Here is a 20917-nt window from a genome sequence, read left to right as displayed (position 1 = left end):
TTGATCCCGTTTTATGTTTAATTAAGTCCATTTTAACTTTAATATCTTTTTTTTCTTTTTTTTGCGGGAATTTCTGCAGCTCTTCTTCCAGTTTTTTATAGTCATCCTCAATAGTTTAAAAATCTTTTTCTGCATTGTGTTTCTCGTATAGTCTATTATCTTGTATAAACCTTCATTAAGTCAAAGGATTCTTTATCTTTGTTCTTGCCAAGAGAAAGAAGAAAAAAAAAGAAAAAGAAAAAAAAAGAAGAGGAGGGGAAAGGCTAGGTCTCTTTAAAAATCCAACTGGAGGGGGGGGGATAGAAAGCAAAGCAGAGCTTCTAGCAGAAAGGAGAGCTACTGCCACTAATCAAGGCTCTTGTGACTAACTCAAACTTTCCATCTTGAATTATTTTCAAAGTCGCTTTCAACTCCGCTTTCTTGTTTATAGTTATTCGGATGGCACCTATATAAACATGCACATCCCACTATCTTTTTAGAAAGCCCAGGGTCCTTGAGCATACGTCACAATGAAAAAAAAGGCACTATATCGAGCCTCTAGATGGCAGTGCAACTTTCTTTCATTTACTTTCTCTTTCCACTTTCCCCATTTCGAAATCAAAAAGTATAAGTTTCTTATAACAATAGAAAAATCTTAGTCAAAAAAAGAGCTTAAGATAAAAAATTATTAAGTATTGAAAAGAAAAGGCCAGTCCAATTAAAAATATATATATATATTTTTAAAAGAAAAACATCTTGCCAATTCCACTAAAAAGGGAAAGTTAGAAAGAAAAGATTTTTTCCCCCTTTTTTTTATAAGGCTCAATCTCGCCGCTTAATCCACTTTTCTTCACTTTTAAAAATCTCTTTAAGTTACTTAAGGTGTTCTCTAAGAATAGTTGAATAATAAAGGTCCATCTCACCTGGTTGACACCCCTCTCTTTCTTCTTCCTTTGGAGCTGTCCCGGCTTTCGCAGTCATTAAATGGCTGCCTCTCCTCCGCCGGCTTCAAGAGCTTCTCCTGGGATCAATCTGGGACTTGCGGCGTCCCTGAGATCCACAGGACGCGCCCTTTGCGATCGCCATCTCTACGGGACGGCTTAGGTCCATCGGGACCGTCTGGGGGGGGAGATATCGGCTGCGATCCTGGGAGCCCAGGATCGCCCGCCGTATCGCCGCAACGCCAGCTCCGCCCTCCGTGCTGGTGGTGCTCTTGGCGGAGAGGTGTCGGGAGTTGCCCCGGGAGAGGTGGCACGGAGCGGCTTCTCCGGACTGGTAGGCGACTCGCGTGGCCGAGGACGTCGTGGCGCGCTTGGATGTCATCTGCGCGGCGGAGCGGGACCGTTGGCAGGCCGAGCACTGGCGATGTCTCTGGCCGTGGAGGTCGGCAGCGGCCACCCCACCCATCATGTAAGGAGTTCAGAGGCAGAGAGTTGGACTGTGAAGCGGGACTGGCTGCAGCAGCGTTTCTCTGTGGACTGCATTTTCGGATTTGAGCGGTAGAGCGTGGGACTGTTCACTGCCGTTGTGTGGACTGGTTGTGGCCCCCACTTTGTGCCTTCCTCCTCCTCCTCCTCCTCCTCCTCCCTTGGCCACTCTTTGGGTTTCCGGGATGGGTTTCCAGGGGTGGGCGGGTGGATGTGCGGGGTAGGTAGAGGGTGTTGTTTGGTTCATCTTTCCCCTGGGGTAGGAGTGTGATGGGTGGCTGGAGGGTGGTGTGGAGTATTGTTTCTGTTTATGTATTTTTTGTTCGGATTGTGGCCCTGCCTCCCGCATAGGGCAGGTTTGGGTTTTTGCAGAAGGGTTTTTTTATTCAATAAAAAAAGGTGTGTTGACCTAAAAAGGTGTGTTGACCTAACCCTAACCCTAACCCTAACCCTTGTAAGGTTTGCCCCGTTCGACAGAGAAACTCTCGTGACACGTGTGGTTCACAACAGAGGTTTACTCATGCGTAACGTAGCAGTCACAAGCAAAGCCAGGACTGGCTTGGTACAATTGCATCACTCGTTTTATTCCCCCCTTCCTGCGCTTTTTCCGCCCTGCGATCGCGTTACCGCTGCGGATTATCGGCCCCCCAATAATCCCTCTTGATTGTCCATGATGGCAGGTTCGGTCAGGGTCCATTGTCCTTGATTGGCAGTTCCCTCCGGCTTGGGTTGGCCCCCCCCGTTACGTGCAAGCTCGAGGGTTCTGTGCTGCGCGGCGATCTTGTTTCGCTGCCTGCGGCCCCGTTCATTGTTGGCTCACGCCGTTATCAGTGTATAGTTAAAGCTTCCGCTGCGGTTTTCCTGTTTGGCTGGGCGCAGGTGGCCCATTAATTAGCGGCGCTTTCAGTTCCTCTTTTCCTCGCTAGCTGCTGCCAGTGGAGTTCGCGTGGTCTGGCTGCGAGCTTCCCCGAAGCCCCGTGCTGACCGAACCTGACAACCCTAACCAGGAAGTGGAGGAGGAAGTTGTGTCTTGGAGTGACTCAGCTTAATAGCTCCTTAATTTCAGGTTTTTGGGCCTGTTGGAGAGGAGGGGGGCGGGATTTTTTGGGCTGGGAGAGACCAAGCCTGAAATGGCTTGGATTCAGGTGGGTTCTCAGCTAACGACCAGTGGAATTCGGTTAATGGTGGCAATGGGAAGTGCTGGGATTGCCATCACTAAGCGATGCAGTCATGTGATATCACACTTTATGACCACATCACTTAGCAACAGAAATTCTGGTCCCAACTGTGGCCATAAATCAAGGACTACCTGCATTCTGCCTTCCCCTACTTAAAAGACTTTTGAATAAGAAAAATAATTTGAAGAACTGGTAAAGAACATCTATTCCCCCAAAATTCTCAGAGATACAGCAAAGCAATGCACAAGAAAAGTCTCATGTAAAAACATCACAATGAAAAAAGTAGTAATCACATCACATCCTTTGATAGGTCATCTGTCTGGAAGCATGTAAAGGCGGATAAAAGCCATCTTGAGACTCCTTTGCTCACTCATTTCCGGTCCATTCTTTGCACAAGCAGGACATTCACACCCATGTAACTATGATAAATGTCTCCATTCATCTCATGCAGAGGGAACGAAGCAGATTGTAAAGTTAAGGGACAGAGTTTCTCTGCTTACTGCTCTGTGTCAGTCCTCGTGGTTTCTCCAGAGGAAGAGGCCTTGCTGAAAATCAACCGGGGGAGCCCCAGAGGCCATTGGGGGCTTTCTGGCTGACAACAGCCACACTTCCACCAGCCTGGTTGCCAAGCAAACCGCTCAGCAGCAAAGTAATAAACCAATGGGTCTAGGCAGGCATTAAGGCTGGTCAGCGCCATAGTGATGCGACGAGCCGCGTAGGTGGTACGGAGGAGGGGGCAGCCACCTAGGACACCCACACGGCCCAGTGTGTGAACCAGCTGTACAACATGATAAGGTGCAAAGCAGATCAGGAAAACACCAAGGACCACCAGCACTGTCCGCAGGGCCTTGCGTCTCACTGCTCGGGAACTTGACTGCACTCCAGGAGAAGCCAGTAGGCGCCAGGCAATCAGAGGGTAGCAGACACCAATCAAAAGAAGAGGCAGCAGGAAGCCAACCACAGCAGCAAAGATACTGATGCCCGAGATGCGCCCCTTCCAGGAACTGGAGGAGAAGTTTTCAAGGCACGCAATGCGGCCATCTGCAAAGGGGCTGGTCAGGGACCCACGGAGGGCCAGAAACAGGATGGCCACAATGAGTAACAGCCACACTCCCAAGGCAGCTCCCACACGGTAGCGCAGCTGCCGGAACTGAATGTGCTTCAGTGGATGTACCACAGCTACGTAGCGCTCTAGGCAGATGCAAGCCAGGAAGAGAGAGCTGCCATAGAGGTTGGCAAAAAACAGGCAGCCTGTAATTTTGCAGAGGGCTTCCCCAAAGGTCCAGTTATTATGGCGGGCATGATAAGTGATGCGGAAGGGCAAGGTAAGCACAAAAAGTAAATCAATGGTGGCCAGATTCACCAGGAAGACATTGGGTGGGGCAGTGGCTGACTTGGTCCGAAGGAAGTAGCCCAGCACAAAGAGATTCCCAGCCAGACCTAGGAGAAACACTAAGCTATAAACCACAGGGAACAGGATATATTGGAAATCTGCACTCTCAGAGCAGGTAGATGTGTTATCAGAAGGCAGTCCTGAGTGGTTCCATGGCAGCTGCTAGAACAGAAAGAAAAACATATTACATTTAATCTGCTTTCTTTATGGCTCAGATATTATCCCAGGGCTGGGTTCAGGCTTACCTCTACACAAGGTTTGAAAATCTGTCTGACCACAGAAGCCAGGCATCAGATGCCTCTAAGCACCTCAGAAGCATGGAGTAATGGCTGCCATTCATTTATTTATTTAACACATTAATATGGCCATCCATCTTAACTGCTGGGACTCTGGGCAGCAAACAAAGAGATGTATAACTGAGTATCATCAGCATACCAATGTTACTTAACCCCATGCTGACAGATTACCTCACCCAGCAGTTTGATGCAGGACCTAGGACAGATCTGTGTAGGACAGAGGCCTAGGGCTGGACCTCTCTACCTCCTACACCCATATCTTCCTTGAGGGAAGGAGGACAACCACTGAAGAACTGGGTTCCCCACCTCCAACCCCCTCAGCTGGCCCAGAAGGATACCATGATTGTTGAGTCACTCTGAGATGAAGGAGGGCCAGAACAGCTATGCTATCCCTCTCCCAAGCCTGCCAGAGATCAACCACAAATGCAATCAATGCTGCCTCAGTACTGTAACCCAGCCTGAAGCCTGAACAGGTCCAGAGAATCCACTTCCTCCAGAGACTTTGTATAGTGAATAAAGAAGATGGCCTTGAAGGTCAGAGGGAAGATCTGTTACCAAGGCAATGGTCAGATAAATTAAACTTGAACCCAGACCAAGAAACTAATTTGCTAAACAGCTCAGACAGCCCCCTCCCCAATTCTCATGAAGATAAAAGAGGAAGGAAAGGTAGCACACTCAGACTTGCAAGATTCTGCTGCTATAGCTGTTTTAATAAAAGTAGCTTTAGGTCTCCAGTGTCTGTTTCTTAGTCTGATCTACCTGATAGGACTGATACCTTTGGACCTGCAAGCCTACTACCTTCTCAACAACCTTCCCCAGAAAGGGAAGGTTGGGGACCAGATGAAACTTGTCTAGTACTGCTGGATACAGCAATAGTTTCTTGAGGACAAGGGTGGACCACTCCTTTAAAGGAAGTAGGACCATCCCTTCCTGCAAGAAAGCATTCATCACATTTGGATCCAGTTACAAGCCACCTCCTAGGAGGACCTGACCAAACAGGAGGGACATGGATCTAAAATGCAGGTGGCAGAATTCAACATCCCGAGGATCATGTCCACTTCCTCACCACTAACAAACTCCAAGCAAGTTTAACTAAGCAAGACTAAACCTCAGTCAATGTCATAGGACCAACACAGACTGAATCCAGCTCCAAGTGGATCCAAGCATCTTTATACAACAAATGTCTAGCATAATCCTCATAAAAAATCCTGCAAGGATTCCCCTGTTCGCTCTTTATTCAGGAGGGACCAAGTCACCCAAAACAGGGTCACCAGGTTTCACAGACACGGTAAGGATGGAGAAATAAGTGTGTTTCATCACCCTTATCCTCACAAGGTAATATTTAATGAAGGCTCTTACTTGTGCTTGATCAAACTCACACTAGCACTCTAGTTATCTCTTATGCCACTTCATCTCCTGAAGTTTCTCTGAAAACCAGGGAAATCTCTGGGATCTACACACATAGAGAATCTGCACAGGCATGATGCAATCCAAGTCTGCCATCACTTGCTCATTCCCAGCAGCAACTAAGTCAAGCCATGCACCAGAGCTTCAGGGACTACCGCATAGATCCATCAAGAACCTGGGGCGGGCCAATCAAATGGGGCCTGCCTCCCTGGGCAGGGGGCAGCCACAGAAATCTCCAAGGCTAACAGGGACTGATGACAACATCCCCAAACTCCAGATCATGTCACCACTGCCCTGGGTGAGGGTGAGGGTTAGAGATTAAAAAAAAAAATGGATCTAATATGTGACTCTCACTGTGAGTCAATTAATCATTTGCATCAGGTCCATGATTGCCATGGTAGTAATGAACCCCTGAGCTGCCTCTCTCCAGTGAAGATTGGTTGACGTCTCCCAGAACCACAAACCTAGGGAACTCCACTACCAATCCTGCCATGGAATCAAGCAGCTCGGGTAGGGAAGCAGGTGTGGACCGGAAAGGCTGGTACATAAGCAGCAACCCCATCTGATCCTTGGAGCCCAGCTTCACATCTGGTTATTTGCAGAACAGCCCCACTGAAAACCATCAGAATCTCCCAGATGACAAAAGCGACTTCACCACCCCTGCCCCAGGATCTTGGCTGATGCCACACCTGAAACTCAGGTAGGTTCATTTCTGAGAGGGGACCTACATACACATGCCAGGTCTTGGTAATACTAGACAAACCCTAAACCTTCCTTTCTCTGCCAGCAGAATCTTTCCTCCAGGCTAGAAAGCAATAGCTGGATCTTCTCAAGTTAGCTGAAATTTGGAAGTAAAACAAAAAAAATAGGAAATACAATTTTACCTTTAAATTACCTGAATCCAACTCATCTTCATATACACATCCATGTGGTTGTTTTCTTGGCAACCAGTATGGGTGTATTTCTGACTTCCCCATCTAATCTACAGCCCTTGGATTTCCTGGCAATCTTTTAGATAAACATTAACCGAGTCCAACTCTGCTTGTCTTTCTTGAGCTCAGCTACAGCGAGCTCAGCCAAGGAATGAAGGGAAGGTGCAAAGCGTGGTCCATCCTTCCTTTGAATCTTTCACATTTCTTCTTTCCCATCTCTCCACCAAAATGTATTGCATCTCTTTTTTATTTCATCTACTTCTACTTTGCTCTGCCTTCCAGCACCTTACAACTCAAACACTTGGTGTTAGATAAAAGGAATTGAAAGGGAGGTTCAAGAATAGTGTATTTCTTCAATCTTAATTAAGTTATGTTGATGACAGCCTACATCTTCTCCTTCTCCTTCTCCTTCTCCTTCTCCTTCTCCTTCTCCTTCTCCTTCTCCTTCTCCTTCTCCTTCTCCTTCTCCTTCTCCTTCTCCTTCTCCTTCTCCTTCTCCTTCTTTCCTCCTCCTCCTCCTCCTCCTTTCTTCTTCTTTTTCTTCTTCTTCTCTCTCGCTCTCTCTCTCTCTCTCTCATATTTTTAAACAACAAATAGTAGTGATTTTGGCATGTAGCTCAGGGATTTAATTCTTTCTTACATTGTTAAAAAATTAATGTACTTAACTGTAATTTAATGTTTTTTATGGTTAATTTCTAAGCAAAGATACATTGAGCAGTAACTATAAATCTTGGTAATTTATTTATTTCATTTTATTTTATATTTCAAATTTGTCACCACCTGTCTCATTGTGGAATTTCTTTGTCCACTTGTAAATAGTGTATTTCTGTACCAATAATTTTTTTCTTTTTCCTTTTGCTTGCTTGCTTGCTCTTTTTCTTTTAAAAAACTATTAGGGTTAGGGTTAATGGATTAGGGTGAAACGCTCCCTGGCGAGTGTGATGTTTTTCTTTATATCCTGCAGTTCATTGCAGAGTACATATTCTAGAAATGAACTTTTAAATATTGGACAGCTTTTTGCCTACACAATTCCTCCTGTTTTTTGTGGCAGTGGGAGTGCTGCTGTGGACTTTACCGCGGGGGCGGCAGCTCCCCTCGGCTTCGTCAGCAGTTTCGTCGTCAGCAGCTTGGGAACTAAATGAGAACATATGAGACGCAGACAAAGGGGAAAGCAAGCTGGAATCTTGGTAAGACTTAGAAAGCAACAAACTAGAACTCCTCTCCCCTCAATATATTTAACAGATACACGCTCACTAGTCAATAAAATGGATGAGCTACTCATTTTAAACCGGAATAACCCTGACTTCTCAAGTGCTGACTTCTCAACCCTGACTTCTCAAGTGCAACATGGCTTAATCACTCAATGGAGGACCTTAATGGATCTCTACAACTTTCGGGTTTTCATCTTTACAGGGGAGGTGGAATTTGTTTCTACATTAATATTCACTGGTGTAAAGATGTTAAAATCCTACATGAATCTTGCAGCATGCATTTAGAGACTTTAGTTATTAACTGCAAGCCATATTACGCTCCACGTGAATTCTCCTCATTCATCCTGGTTGGAGTTTATATACCTCCTGCTTCCTCAAATAGCACAATACAGACTTTAACAGACCAGATAGTTGGCACAGAACAGAAATATCCAGACTCTTTACTTATTGTTTTAGGAGACTTTAACAGTACTAATCTTACTTACAAGTTGCCCAGATATGTACAGCACATCAGTTGTCCTACTAGAGGCAAGAATACATTGGATCGTTGCTACACCATGTTAAAGGGAGCCTACCACTCTATACCACGCGCAGCAATTGGATTGTCTGATCATCGTATGATCCATCTCATTCCCACCTACAGGCAGAGACTTAAAACTGCGAAGCCTGTGACTAAGCCAGTGAAGATATGGTCTGATAGTGCTAAATTAAACCTACAGGCCCGCTTAGAGTGCACAGTCTGGAATGTTTTTGAAGCTGCCTCGGCAGATCTGGATGAGTAAACTGATGCTGTGGCATCATACATTAGCTTCTGTGAGGGCATGTGTGTGCCCACCAAAAACATAAGTATTTATATAATAACAATAAGCCATGGTTCACAGCAAAGCTCAAAGAGCTACATCGTGACAAGGAGGAGGCCTATAGGAATGGGGACAGATTGTGTATGAGCAGGCCAGAAATGTACTTATGAAAGAGATTAAGGTAGCAAAGAGAAATTACTCAGAAAAGCTGAAAAATCAGCTTTCGGCAAATGACCCTGCAACTGTGCGGAAAAGCCTGAAGAACATCATCGGCCCCAACAACCCACCTCTCTTGACTGAAGAGAGCCGTCAGTTGGCAGATGACCTCAATACGTTTTACTGCAGGTTTGAGAAGGAACAGCTGCTATCTGCTGCTAGCAACTGTATTTCCGATACATCATTAGCATCAACACCATTCTCTACACCTATTCCCAGTTCCCTCAGTCCCTAACCTCTGGTGATCCTAGAAAAAGAAGTGCGAGGTTGTTTGCCACAAAGTGCAGAACCCCTTTCCCCCGGGTCCTGCCCAATAAGACTCCGAAGACAAGAACTGGCTGTTCCTCTTTTTATTGAAGTGCCTCAAGAAAAAGGACTCCGTCTCGCTAAAGGAAGAGGAGTCCCCGGCAAACTTTTACATCTATTTTTATATTTGTTGAAAAAAAAAGGGAATAGACATAACTGGTTACGTTGAGATAAGAAAATAGGTATAATTTGTTACAATGTTGCACAGACACACCTGATTCCACATTACACATGAACATCCCATAATAAGCTTAGTACGTTCTATGTTTTCTAAAATTCCCACCTTTGGGGTATGTGTTTTGCTGTTACCTCTCAGTCAAGCCTCTAGCTTTGTCAGTTGAGTGAAGGTTGCCTCTCGGTCAAGCCTCCAATTTACTGCATCTCTAACGCTCCCCTTATCTCTAACATTCCTCTTTTATGCCAAGCCACCTGCAGTTTTTACATGATTCACACTTACAAATTTCATCTTCTGAGATGAATAAGCACAAAGTCTTATTGCTGCTCTCAAGGTCTATTTCCAAAACAAAAGATTGGAAAAGCTCCAGGCCCAGATGGTGTGACCACCTCCTGTCTGAAAACTTGTGCGGAACAACTGGCCCCCGTTTTCACACATATTTTTAATAAATCGCTGGAGATGTGTTATGTCCCTTCTTGCTTTAAAAGCCCTACAATCATTCCAGCTCCTAAGAAATCCTCCATCAGCGAGCTGAATGACTACACACCTGTTGCACTGACATCTGTAGTTATGAAGACCTTTGAGAGGTTAGTGCTGGCTCACTTGAGAGCCATCACAGATCCCCTGTTAGATCCATTGCAGTTTGCTTATCAAGGAAATAGGTCAGTAGATGATGCTGTTAACATGGCCTTACACTATATTCTGCAACACCTTGAATCTCTAGAGTCTTACACACGAGTTCTTTTTGTGGACTTCAGCTCAGCATTTAACACTATTATTCCAGAAATCCTTTACAACAAACTGATCCAGCTTACTGTGCCTGACCATACCTGTAGGTGGATAATCAGCTTTCTAACAGATAGGAAACAACATGTGAGGTTGGGCAAAACTATATCCAGTACCCAGTTAATCAGTACAGGCGAACCTCAGGGATGTGTGCTCTCCCCGTCGCTTTTCTCTCTCTACATCAATGACTACACCTCAAAAGACTCTTCTGTTAAAGTTCCGAAATTCGCAGATGACACAACTGTCATTGGTCTCATTCGAAATGGAGAAGAGTCAGCATGCAGACGGGAGGTTCAACAACTGGTCTTGTGGTGTGGTCATAACAACTTGGAACTGAATACACTCAAAACTGTGGAGATGATTGCGGATTTTAGGGAGAACCCTTCCAATTCCCCTCTCCTTACTATACTTGACAGCCCAGTTTCAGCGGTAGAGTCCTTCAAGTTCTTGGGTTCTATAATCTCCCACGACCTGAAATGGATGCTTAACATCACAACCGTCATCAAAAAGGCACAACAAAGGATGTTCTTCCTGCATCAGCTTAGGAAGTTTAAATTACCTCAGGAGCTTTTGGTACAGTTTTATAGAGGAACCACTGAGTCTGTTATCTGTTCCTCTATAACTGTCTGGTTTGACTCCGCAACTAAACAGGACAGATGCAGACTCCAACAGATAGTTAAGTCTGCAGAAAGGATAATTGCAACCCACCTGCCTTCTATAGAAGATCTGTATACTGTAAGGGCCAAAAGGAGGGCGGAGAAGATATCTGCAGATCCCTCTCATCCTGGACATAAATTGTTTCAACTTCTTCCCTCAAGACGGCGCTACCGAGCACCGTATGTTAAAACATCTAGACACCGGAACAGTTTTTGTTCTGCTGAACACCTAATTAATGCAGTATGACATACTGATTGACATTGCATGATAAGATATGACTGCTAAGATGTGACTGATAATGCTCTGTTAAATGTGAATATATGCTAGACAATAGCTTCTCCTTTTAAAAATGAATATATGTTAGTCAATAGCCACAATTCTTCCTCCAATTCTCCTCTTCTGACTGGATAGTTTTAGTGTAACATTACTATTTTTTTTATTATTCTTTATTTCTTGATGCTATGCAAACACACTGAGAGCTCTTTGCACCGAAGTGAAATTCCTTGTATGTCTAATCATACTTGGCCAATAAAGTATTCTATTCTATTCTATTCTATTCTATTCTATTCTATTCTATTCTATTCTATTCTATTCTATTCTATTCTACTCTATTCATAAATAATGTTTTTAAATGTCCATTCATATCCCAGTGTCTAGGCATAAATAAATGTGTTAATCTAGGTCTTTAATATTTCTAACTGATTATTTTGATTTTAATATCAGAAAGTCCTATATACATTATTTTAGTTGTAATAGCGTACAAAGGAAACTGTTGATGAGTGGATAGAAATCTTATAATCAGTGAACAACAAAAAAGCTTTTGAGTCCAGAGAGGCAGAGTGACAGCCAGTGGTTATCCTGGAAGAGTTGCATCTACCACTGACTGCTAGGCAATGGGAACCAATGGCTGCTGGGTTTCCTCCAGAAGCATGGCGCTGTCTACAGTGTCAGCAGAGCTAGAATTGCTCCTACCAGATCCTTGTATTTTGTTCTTCTGGCAATAGCTTTGTTTTTGTTTTTTACATGTACTTTTCTTTATCAGCCTTTTTCCTTCCGTTTTCAGACTGGAAATCTACCAGCTTCCGCTTTCTTTCTGAGTGCCTCTATTTCCTCAGCCTAAGCTTCTCCTCTAGGAGCTGGAGACTTTTCTTCAGTTCCTGCCTTGCACGTGTTTCAGGCCCTTAGAGAAAAACCTTTCTTTAGCCCTTACAGCCTACCCTCCAGTCTTTGAACCCAGTCTTCTTCCTCATATTGCCTCCCACAAGCACCAAGGACCTCACCCTCCAATGGCCAGATTAACATGACGTATCTGTTGAAATGTATCTTACCATTAAATCAACAGAAGCAGGATGTCACGCCCTTCAAGGGGGAATGGCCCTATAGAATTTAAACATTGGAGGGCGGAGTTCCCAGAAGTGGGGGTAAACTTTGGCTGCTGAAAATATGCTTATATGCATATTAATTATATTATATTATATTATATTATATTATATTATATTATATTATATTATATTATATTATATTATATTATATTATATTATATTATACATTATATAATACAGTGGTACCTCTAGTTACAAACTTAATCCGTTCCGTGACTCTGGTTGCAACTCGAGTTGGTCTCAAGTCGAGGTAAAGTTTCCCATAAGGTTCAATGTAAATCTGGTTAATCCGTTCCGCCCTCCGAATTTGGTCACACCACAAGGCAAATTTCCCCATAAGGTTCAATGTAAATACGGCTAATCCACCCTCCGAATTTGGTCGCACCCCGAGGTAAATTTCCCCCATAAGGTTCAATGTAAATACGGCTAAACAGTTCTGAAACATATGCATTTTATTTTTAAACCTCAAAAACCTTCCAAACACCACAAAAACCTTCTAAACGCCACAAAACACACCACAAGCCTCACCAAACGTCTCCTTGCTACCGCGATCTTGCCCACAGGAAGCCGCGACCGCGTGGCAGCAGGGAAAATGGCCGCGATCCGGTTCGTAAGTAGAGCCGAGTTCGTAAGTAGAGGTAAATTTGGGGGGGCCGGAGCTGGTCGTATCTCAAAAAATTCGTAAGTAGGGGCGTTCGTAAGTAGAGGTACCACTGTATATGCACACTATAAGTATATTATATGCTTATATACAGCTCCAATTGTTAACTAACTCTGAGTAGCTTTCAATCCTACCATACATAAGCAAAAACAAATCAGCAAAGAAATAACCAGACACATAAATAACATTACATTGTAAAATACTCCTATTGGTTGGGTTTCAACCCAACCAATCTATTTTTGTTCCCTTCCTAGGAAGCCAAAAAAGCAACTTTGATTGCACTTAGAGGGGTATACTGCAAGTGGCATGGGCTTGGCTAAGACTGGTAATCTAGTTTATATCTTCTGTTTCTAGTAAACATGATGTGAAAGCCTCTTTGACCAAAGCTATGCAGGAGGCAAATATGACTACGCAGTAATTTTTGGAACTTTTTGGATGAAACCCACCAGTGGAAAGCAAGGACTGAAGAGTATAATTTATTCAAAAGGAACCAGCCAGACAAAAAGGGAGGAGGAATGCCATTCTATATGAAGGAAGTACACATATGTATTGAAATCCATGAATCTGAGCACAAAGGTTCAGTTGAGAACATTTGGGTGGAATACAGAGAAGGGGAAGAAACAAATGTTTCATTGTGGCAATGTGCTATAGGACCTGATTGCAGAACTCTCAGGGAAGAGAGGCTTAGCCTAAATCGGAGACTTCAGTTACTGGGACACTTGTTGGAAAACCAACTCAGCCAAGACTGCAAGGCCTTCTTCACGGTCCTGCTGACAGTTTCACTTTCTGGGAGGCTGAAGAAGGAACAAGGGGTTTGGGACTCCTAGTTCTGATCCTAACCAAGAGGAATTGCTGCTTGAAATGGGAAATGCAGAAGGAAGCCAGGGAGAAAGTGACGATGTCATCCTGGGGTTCAAGATACTGCAGAAAGGGAAATTGGAGCATACATGCACACTAGACTTCAGGAGAGCCAGATTCAATAAGCTTCAAAAAGTACTAGATGGGACTCCATGGGCACAAATCCTCAAACTAGGAGAGATGGGAATTCCTCAAAAATAAGATAAAGAACTACAATCGCACATCATTCCAATGAGGGAAAAAAAGGGGGGTCAGGTTAGAAACCCATTGCGGATGCATAAGGAGCTCTTAATTAAGCTGCAAGTTAAAAGGAACATCTATAGGAAATGGAAGATGGGTGTAATTTCCAAGGAGATGTACCAACAAATAGTCCCTGATGTCTGCAGAGAGTTAGAAAAATTGAAGATTGCAAGGCGAGCTAAAAGTAGCATTTTCCCCCACTGTGTATGTAGCAAAAGGAAGATAAAGGGAGGATGGGTCTGCTACTAGTATAAGATGGTGGGATGGAGAGATAATGGGGACAGGGCAGAGCTCCTCGGCTCCTACTTCGTTGCAATCTTCTCCCCCACACGGAACTGTGTTCAAATGGATCTAAGCAAACAGTTGACACAAGGAGGGAGGAGCAACCAAGATAAGGAAAGATATTGGCAGGCACAGAGCCATCACGAATGAGTCTAAGTCTCGAGGGCCTGATTCAGGAATCCTGAACATTTCTGACCCTTAGATTTCTGCTCCTGTTTTTTTTTTTTTGTCTGCGCTCAGTCATTGCTGACCCTGCAGTGACTGCTTGGATGAGTCCTTGCAGTTTTCAAGGCAATTGTTTTTCAAAAGGGGTTTGCCAGAGCCTCCTTCCTAGGGCAGAGCCCAGCTGGTGAGCGCAGGAAGCGGGGTTTCCGTTGCTTCGCGCTCTTTTCGGGCCCACGCAGTTTTTCGCACTTACCGGCAACTGCTCCCAACTCCTTTTTGCAAGGCTTCACCAGCATTTTTCCCCCCACCAGAGTGAGAGTACCCATTTGTCTACTCACGTGAGTTTTCAAACTGTTGGGTTGACAGGAACTGGGGAGGAAACAGGAGCTCACCCTGTTTAACGCGAAGGCTGGACTCGAACCGCTGAAGCGTCAACCATTTCTGGCCGGCAACTTTCAGCGTCATTAAGCCGCTGCGCCACCGCGTCCCCAGTGTACCCAGTGTACGCCACCGTGTACCCAGGAGCAATTGTGGCCCTTTCTCTCCTTGCCGTCTTTCAGATATTGGACACGGTCAGGGCCATCCTTCCTGGGTTACATACAGTTCTTTCAACCACTCCTCATAGAAATTGGTTCTCTTCCTCATCATCCGTATTTCCTTACCCACCCATGTTCCAGTCTGTTGTGGCTTTTTTGGCATGCACTTCCTCAACCACTACCTAATCTACCTGCAGCAGTTTTTTAAAAAATGGGGAATGATTTGGCTGTACCATTATCATCGCCCTGATCAGTGCCTCTCTTTGTTATATCCAGACTAGAAGGAAGATGCTTGCAAAAGTAGGTCTCCATTGGTCCAGACCTGACTAATCGAAAGAAAAGCCAGTCCTTGCCCTGCAAGCCACTCTGTCTGCCATCCGAGCAAGGTCAAACTGTGTGCCTACACAGCTTTTGGCAAAGGAAGCCCAGAAACAGAAAATAAAAGAAGTATCCTTCTCCCTCTGTTACCACAGAATGTAGCTGTTTAGCAACCCAAACTCTTTGCAATAAGAGCAACCTGGATGGATCTGAGCATGGAGGAGACAGAGCATGGCTTCTGAACACAGGGTGGGTGTTTTACAGATAATCTTTGAAAGGCACAAGATTGTGCTTCTGAAAGATGACATTGTCATTCAGAATATGAATTAACTCTGTAGACTTAGAAATGATGCCAAGGGCTGGCAAAGCTATGAAGAAATCCAGATCTTTGGGAAAAACATGAATGTTTTGGGCTTCACCTGACAGAAGGGCCAGCCACCAGGAAAATGATAAGCAATATCTAACTTTTGAAGCTTCTCCCAAACATATGACTTTACTGAGGAAAACTTGGTTGCTGTTTTGTTTTTGTTTTTTCAGGTACAGAAAATCATGGATCCTTTTTTAAGCTTGTTTGGCAGCTGCATCATGGCAAGAGCATGAACTTTTCAAGTGAAGTAGCAGGTCAGTCCCCCAGAGCCCAGTGAATGGAAAAGAGTTAGGGTTAGGGTTATTATAAGCAGCTCTTGTTCGCCCGCCTCTGACAGCTGTGAATCGTCTTGCTTTCTCATTAAAGGCTAAGCCATGGGGGGGGCGGGGGAGGAGGAGAGAGAAAAGTTTTTTGCTATAGAACTTGACAGCAGAAATCTGGCCAAGAGGTTGCCTTTCTTCCCAAGAGGATAAAGTGGCTGGCTGGACCTCTCTCTCCCTGCTCCTCTTCTCCCCAGCTGTCCAGAGTGCTGATGGCCCTCTGTGCCCTGAGAACTGTCCCATCCAAAGAACAGGCATCAAAGGTGGTTGCCCAAGCCTGGCCTGGAACCCTCTCCACTCCACCCTCTGCTTCTTCTCCAAAGAACTTGGGGTCCTGGCAGGTGACCCTCATTGTTGCCACCCTCCTTCCCATCTGCCCATACCTCTGGGAGCTCCATGGAGGCGACTGCTTCTGTTGTGGGTGGCTGCGCCAGGACTGCTAGCCCTGGGAGTTGCCTCCCGCTCCACTGGCATAACCTCAACACCCCCCACCACGCACATTCCAGGAAGGCTCTTTTTGGACCTGCCCCTTTGCGGCTTTGGGAGGGGGAAAGCCCAGGCAGCTCCCTGGCCAGCCCCTTCCCTGTTCCTTGCCTGGCTGTCAAGGGGAGGGGGAGGGGGAGGGGAGGGGAGGTCTTGGTCCACAGCCACTTCAGATTCTCCCACGGTGGCCCTTTTCCTCTCCAACCTCAAGTGTGTGCTGACCTGCCCTGTGTCTGAGGTTGCGAAGGTGGAAGAGAGAGAGAAACGCCAACTGAGTAGCACCCCCTTCTCACGCACTCCTCCCATACCCCCCTGCCTTGTTTTGCTGCTCTCGTGAACAGGAAATGCCCAGAATTGTGCAAGAAGCCTTTGTGCACTCGCAAGTTTTCTCCTTTGACTAAAAGAGGGAAGTCCAGAACAAGAGGGAGGGAGGGAGGGAGGGAGGGAGACCCATCAGCAGTAGCAGGGCCAGCCCTTCTCCTCTCCACCAGCTTCCCACCCCATCAGACTCCTCTCACCTGGTTTCCTGGGTCTTGTCATCTCATGAGTACAACACATTATTAGAACTCCTGATTTTCAAAAAAAAGCTTGATATAAAATGGCCATACTCAGACTATGGATTTTAGGAAGGCAAATTTTAATAAACTAAGAGAAATAATAAGTAAGGTATTCTTGGAAGAAACCCTTAACAGCAAAGGTGTTGTAGCCAGTTGGGACTTCTTGAAAAGAGAATTGAGGATAGCACAGCATCCAACAATATCAATGAAGAAGAAAAACCGGAGGCATCTAAAGAAGCTGATGTGGTTGAACAAGCAGTTCACCAAGACGTAAACTGGGACTAAGGAAGGGTGCTTACTGGAAATGGGAGGCCTTACAAACAAAGAAGTCTACAAAACATCAGCCCACAAATGTAGGGATGAGGTCTGGAAGGCAAAGGCAGAAAATCAGCTAAGGGTAGCAAGAGAGGCAACATTTAGGAAGAAGAATTCCTTCAAATGTGTCAATAGCAAGAAAATGTCAATGGAGGTGATGGGCCTACTGCTTATTTTAGGTAGAGAAATCTGAATAGATGACCAAGAGAAAGCAGGAGAACTCAAGTACTGTTTTGTCTCTGTGGAAATAGTGATTTCAGTAGCATAGAAGGAATGAACACAACAGAGGAGCTTGCAAGTCAGTAAAGATATAGTAAAGGGTCTTCTTGTTAAGTTGGATCCCTTCAAGTCCCCACACTCTGATGAAATACACCCTAGAATATTGAAGGAGCTGAATAAAGAGCAATCTTTTTTCAGGAGTATCAAAGGATTGGAAAGAGCAAATATGACCCCTTTCTTAAAGAAAAGAAAAGAAAAGAAAAGAAAAGAAAAGAAAAGAAAAGAAAAGAAAAGAAAAGAAAAGAAAAGAAAAGAAAAGAAAAGAAAAAGGATCCCAGTAATTAATGACCCAAGATCCTAACATTGATTCCTGGAAAGATATTACAGCAAGCAAAAAGCAGGTCATTTGTAAGCATCTTGAAGACATGATTGCTAAGAGCCACCATGGATTTGTCAAAAATAAATAATGTGAGACAAATCTCATCTCCTTCTTTGACAGAGTAACTACTGTCGTGGACAAAAGGAACGCTTTGGATATAATCTAACTTGATTTCAGCACTGCTTTTGACAAGGTTTCACAGGACATTCTCTCTGACCATTGTTAAAGTGTGGTTTGGATGGCACAACAGTAAGGTGGCTAATTGCACTCAGAATTTGTGTTAATGGCCCTACACTGAGTTGGAGAGTGCAGGATGCATTAGAAGAAGCACGGTATCAAAGACACATGAAGTCCTTATTCCCCTCCACTCAACACTAACAGGCTACACCTGGAATATTGTATACAATTCTGGGCACCCCATTTCCAGAAAGACATTGACAGGCTGAGGAGGATTCAGAGGAGGGCAATAAAGATGATACAGGGAATTGAGGACATGTCCTGTGAAGACAAGTTGAAGGAACATGGGATGTTCAGTCTGGCAAAAAGAGGACAGGCATGATAGCCATGTTCAGGTATATAAACCTGTCCAGAAGACAATCAAGAACTGTTCTCAGTGGCCACAGAAACTAGGATCAGAAATAAGCTACCTGGATTTTATTTAACTATAAGGAAAAAGTTCCCGATAAAGAATGTCCCAAAGTGGAAAAGTCTATCCATAGAAGTGGTGGATTCTCCATATCTAGAGGATTTGAAGGCTGGACAATTACTTCTTAAGGATAGTTTAATTGATTTTTCTGCATGTTGCAGAGGTTGGACTAGATGATCTCTTCCAACACCACATTTTTATGATTCAGTGATTCTATAATTGTGGCCCTGCTGATGTCTGGGAAGCCCAAAAGCGTGACTGGATGAGCATCACTGCTCTCATCAGTGGCTGCCTTCCTGTAGAGAAGGTGATGTCAATACTGCAGGTCATTCAAGTAGGACAGGACAAAATTTGACAAAGAAAATGTCAAAGACAAAATGCGATTGTTTCTGTGTCTGTCACCAGTAGGTTTCTCAGAACACCCTGACATTGGAGCACTCCATCTGAATAGCAGAATTGTTGTTAGAAGCTCAGGAGGTAGAGCAGTGGCTGATGTTTTTATAGCTAGATAAATGCAAAGATTTCTGTGTCCCTCCCCTGCTTTTATTCCAATAGATAAAAGCAGCTCCCACAGGAGGAAGGACCTTGTCTGAGAGGGAAGGCAAGGAATTAGGGCCAGCAGGAGTTAAACGTCGTAGTCAAGAGACAATGGGCGAATAACGGATAGCTGCACTGAACCATGAAATTGGAAGGAGCCAGTTAGGGTCTTCCATGCAATACAATTCCAGGTACTTGAAAAGGGCAATCATTTTCCACCCAATCATCTTTTGCTGAAGTTTCATCTACCCAATTCCCTTTCTCCGCAAAGGAGTTTATAACCTGAACCTCATTGCTGGCCTTCTCTGCACCTGTTTCATCTTCCCTGCCTGGAACTGGGCTTGATCTTGGACAAACCAAGCAGAGTGAACCCTTGTTAATCTTTGGATGGAAGCCCAACAAGAGATTCTGTAATATATTGCCATTTTATTGTTTCTGGCTCTCTCACTTTTTGCACTGCAAACGATTATCTTGAAGCAGACTATCCCATTAGGAGAATACTGGCATCTCTGTGATATTTCTAGGCTTACTTTTAGATACAACAAAATAGAACATCTCAATATTTGACTTGAGATAAGATGGTTCTCTGTCTTATCCCTTCAGTCTTAGAGGACTTCTAGCAAGATGATATCTGGAAAGCTGCAGTTGTTTCTCTCTGTTCTATGAACTGTGAAAATAACATGTGGATTGTTTGTGAAGAGTTCTGAGAAGAAGTAACCCTAACCCTGTGGCTCTGCATCACTCTTAGAGTTTTGAGGGAGATGATGAAATTCTTTTAACTGCCAGGGGAGAGTGATTTTAATCAAGTAATCTTCTGATTTTTATATAACTGCTTTGCAGATCTTTTCATTACATACGTGGATCAAATAATATTAGCCTGGGAATTTAATTATGGATCCACAGCTGTGGATCATAAAATCAGTATAAGATTTTATGGGGAAAAAAATGAGTCCACATGGTTACAAACATCAATGGATTTAACTTAATGGATATATGGAGATAATAAAATCAAATAAACAGAAACACACTTTTTATCAATCCCACAAAAAACATATTGGGGAACAACAGGCTTCGGCTCAACCCTTGTAAGACCAAGTGGCTTTGGGTTTTAAGACCTCCTGGTTCTGGGGACGTTCCAACTCTTGTTCTGGATGGGGTAGCACTGCCCCAGACAGATCCTGTGCGCAATTTGGGGGTCCTCCTGGACTTGCGGCTCCTGCTCGAAGAGCAGGTGGCAGCTGTGGACAGAAGGGGCTTTGCAGAGTTTTATGTTGAGCACCAGGCTCTGCTCACAGTCAGTCATGCCTTAGTCACCTCCTGCTTGGATCACAGGGAGTCCCCAAATTAAGAACGAGTTCCATTCCCAAGATCTGTCCTCAAGTCATATTTGTATGTAAGCCAGAGCAGTATGATTATATAATACTATGTAAGTGGTATTGTGCAACAAACATGCACCATTGTGTATTTAACTTGAACCATTGTGTATTTAACTCAAATTTTGCTACAATAGGCTCTGTCCTTAACTATGGGTTGCCCTTAAACCGGGCATTCTTAACGCTGGAACTCCCTGTATTGCAATGCGCTCTACATGGGGCTGCCCTTGAACAGTATTGGGAAGCTTCGGCTGGTACAAAATGCAGCAATGCAGGCTGTTATGCATGCAGGTCATTCAGCACACGCGATACCTTCTGCTCTGCGAGCTGCATTGGCTACCGGTATGCTTCCGGGAGCGATGCAAGGTGCCAGCGGTGACCTTTAAAGCACTTCATGGCTTGGGACCAGACTGCCTACAGGAACAGCTCTCCCCAGTTGTGTTTATCCAGATTATCAGAGATCAGATTTGGCCCAACCCTGCTGGCCTTTCACAAGGCCTTGAAAGCCTGGTTTTG

At 44.5% G+C, this 20917-nt stretch overlaps 1 protein-coding gene and 1 long non-coding RNA gene across 2 annotated transcripts; one reads left to right on the top strand and one right to left on the bottom strand.

Annotated features, from left to right (window-relative positions):
• Nucleotides 1-1912: 1912 nt before the first annotated feature.
• LOC103067277 (lysophosphatidic acid receptor 6) lies at nt 1913-16364 on the bottom strand. Its single transcript, XM_007441766.4, has 2 exons — nt 16276-16364; nt 1913-4139 (listed from the first exon to the last, which is right to left on the bottom strand). Exons 1-2 carry the CDS (start codon nt 16288-16290, stop codon nt 3081-3083), a joined length of 1074 nt encoding a protein of 357 aa, XP_007441828.1. The 5' UTR covers nt 16291-16364; the 3' UTR covers nt 1913-3080.
• On the top strand, nt 14472-19882 carry LOC148214315 (uncharacterized). Its single transcript, XR_015798488.1, has 4 exons — nt 14472-14689; nt 15361-15454; nt 15743-15826; nt 19632-19882. It is a non-coding gene; the product is annotated as an uncharacterized LOC148214315 (long non-coding RNA).
• The last annotated feature ends 1035 nt before the right edge of the window (nt 19883-20917 follow it).

Source organism: Python bivittatus, unplaced genomic scaffold, assembly GCF_059951505.1.
Source record: "Python bivittatus isolate LINGU-HERP-01145 unplaced genomic scaffold, Pbiv_v1 ctg000700_np1212, whole genome shotgun sequence".
Classification (NCBI taxonomy): domain Eukaryota; kingdom Metazoa; phylum Chordata; class Lepidosauria; order Squamata; family Pythonidae; genus Python; species Python bivittatus.
This window is presented reverse-complemented; position numbering and strand designations above follow the sequence as displayed.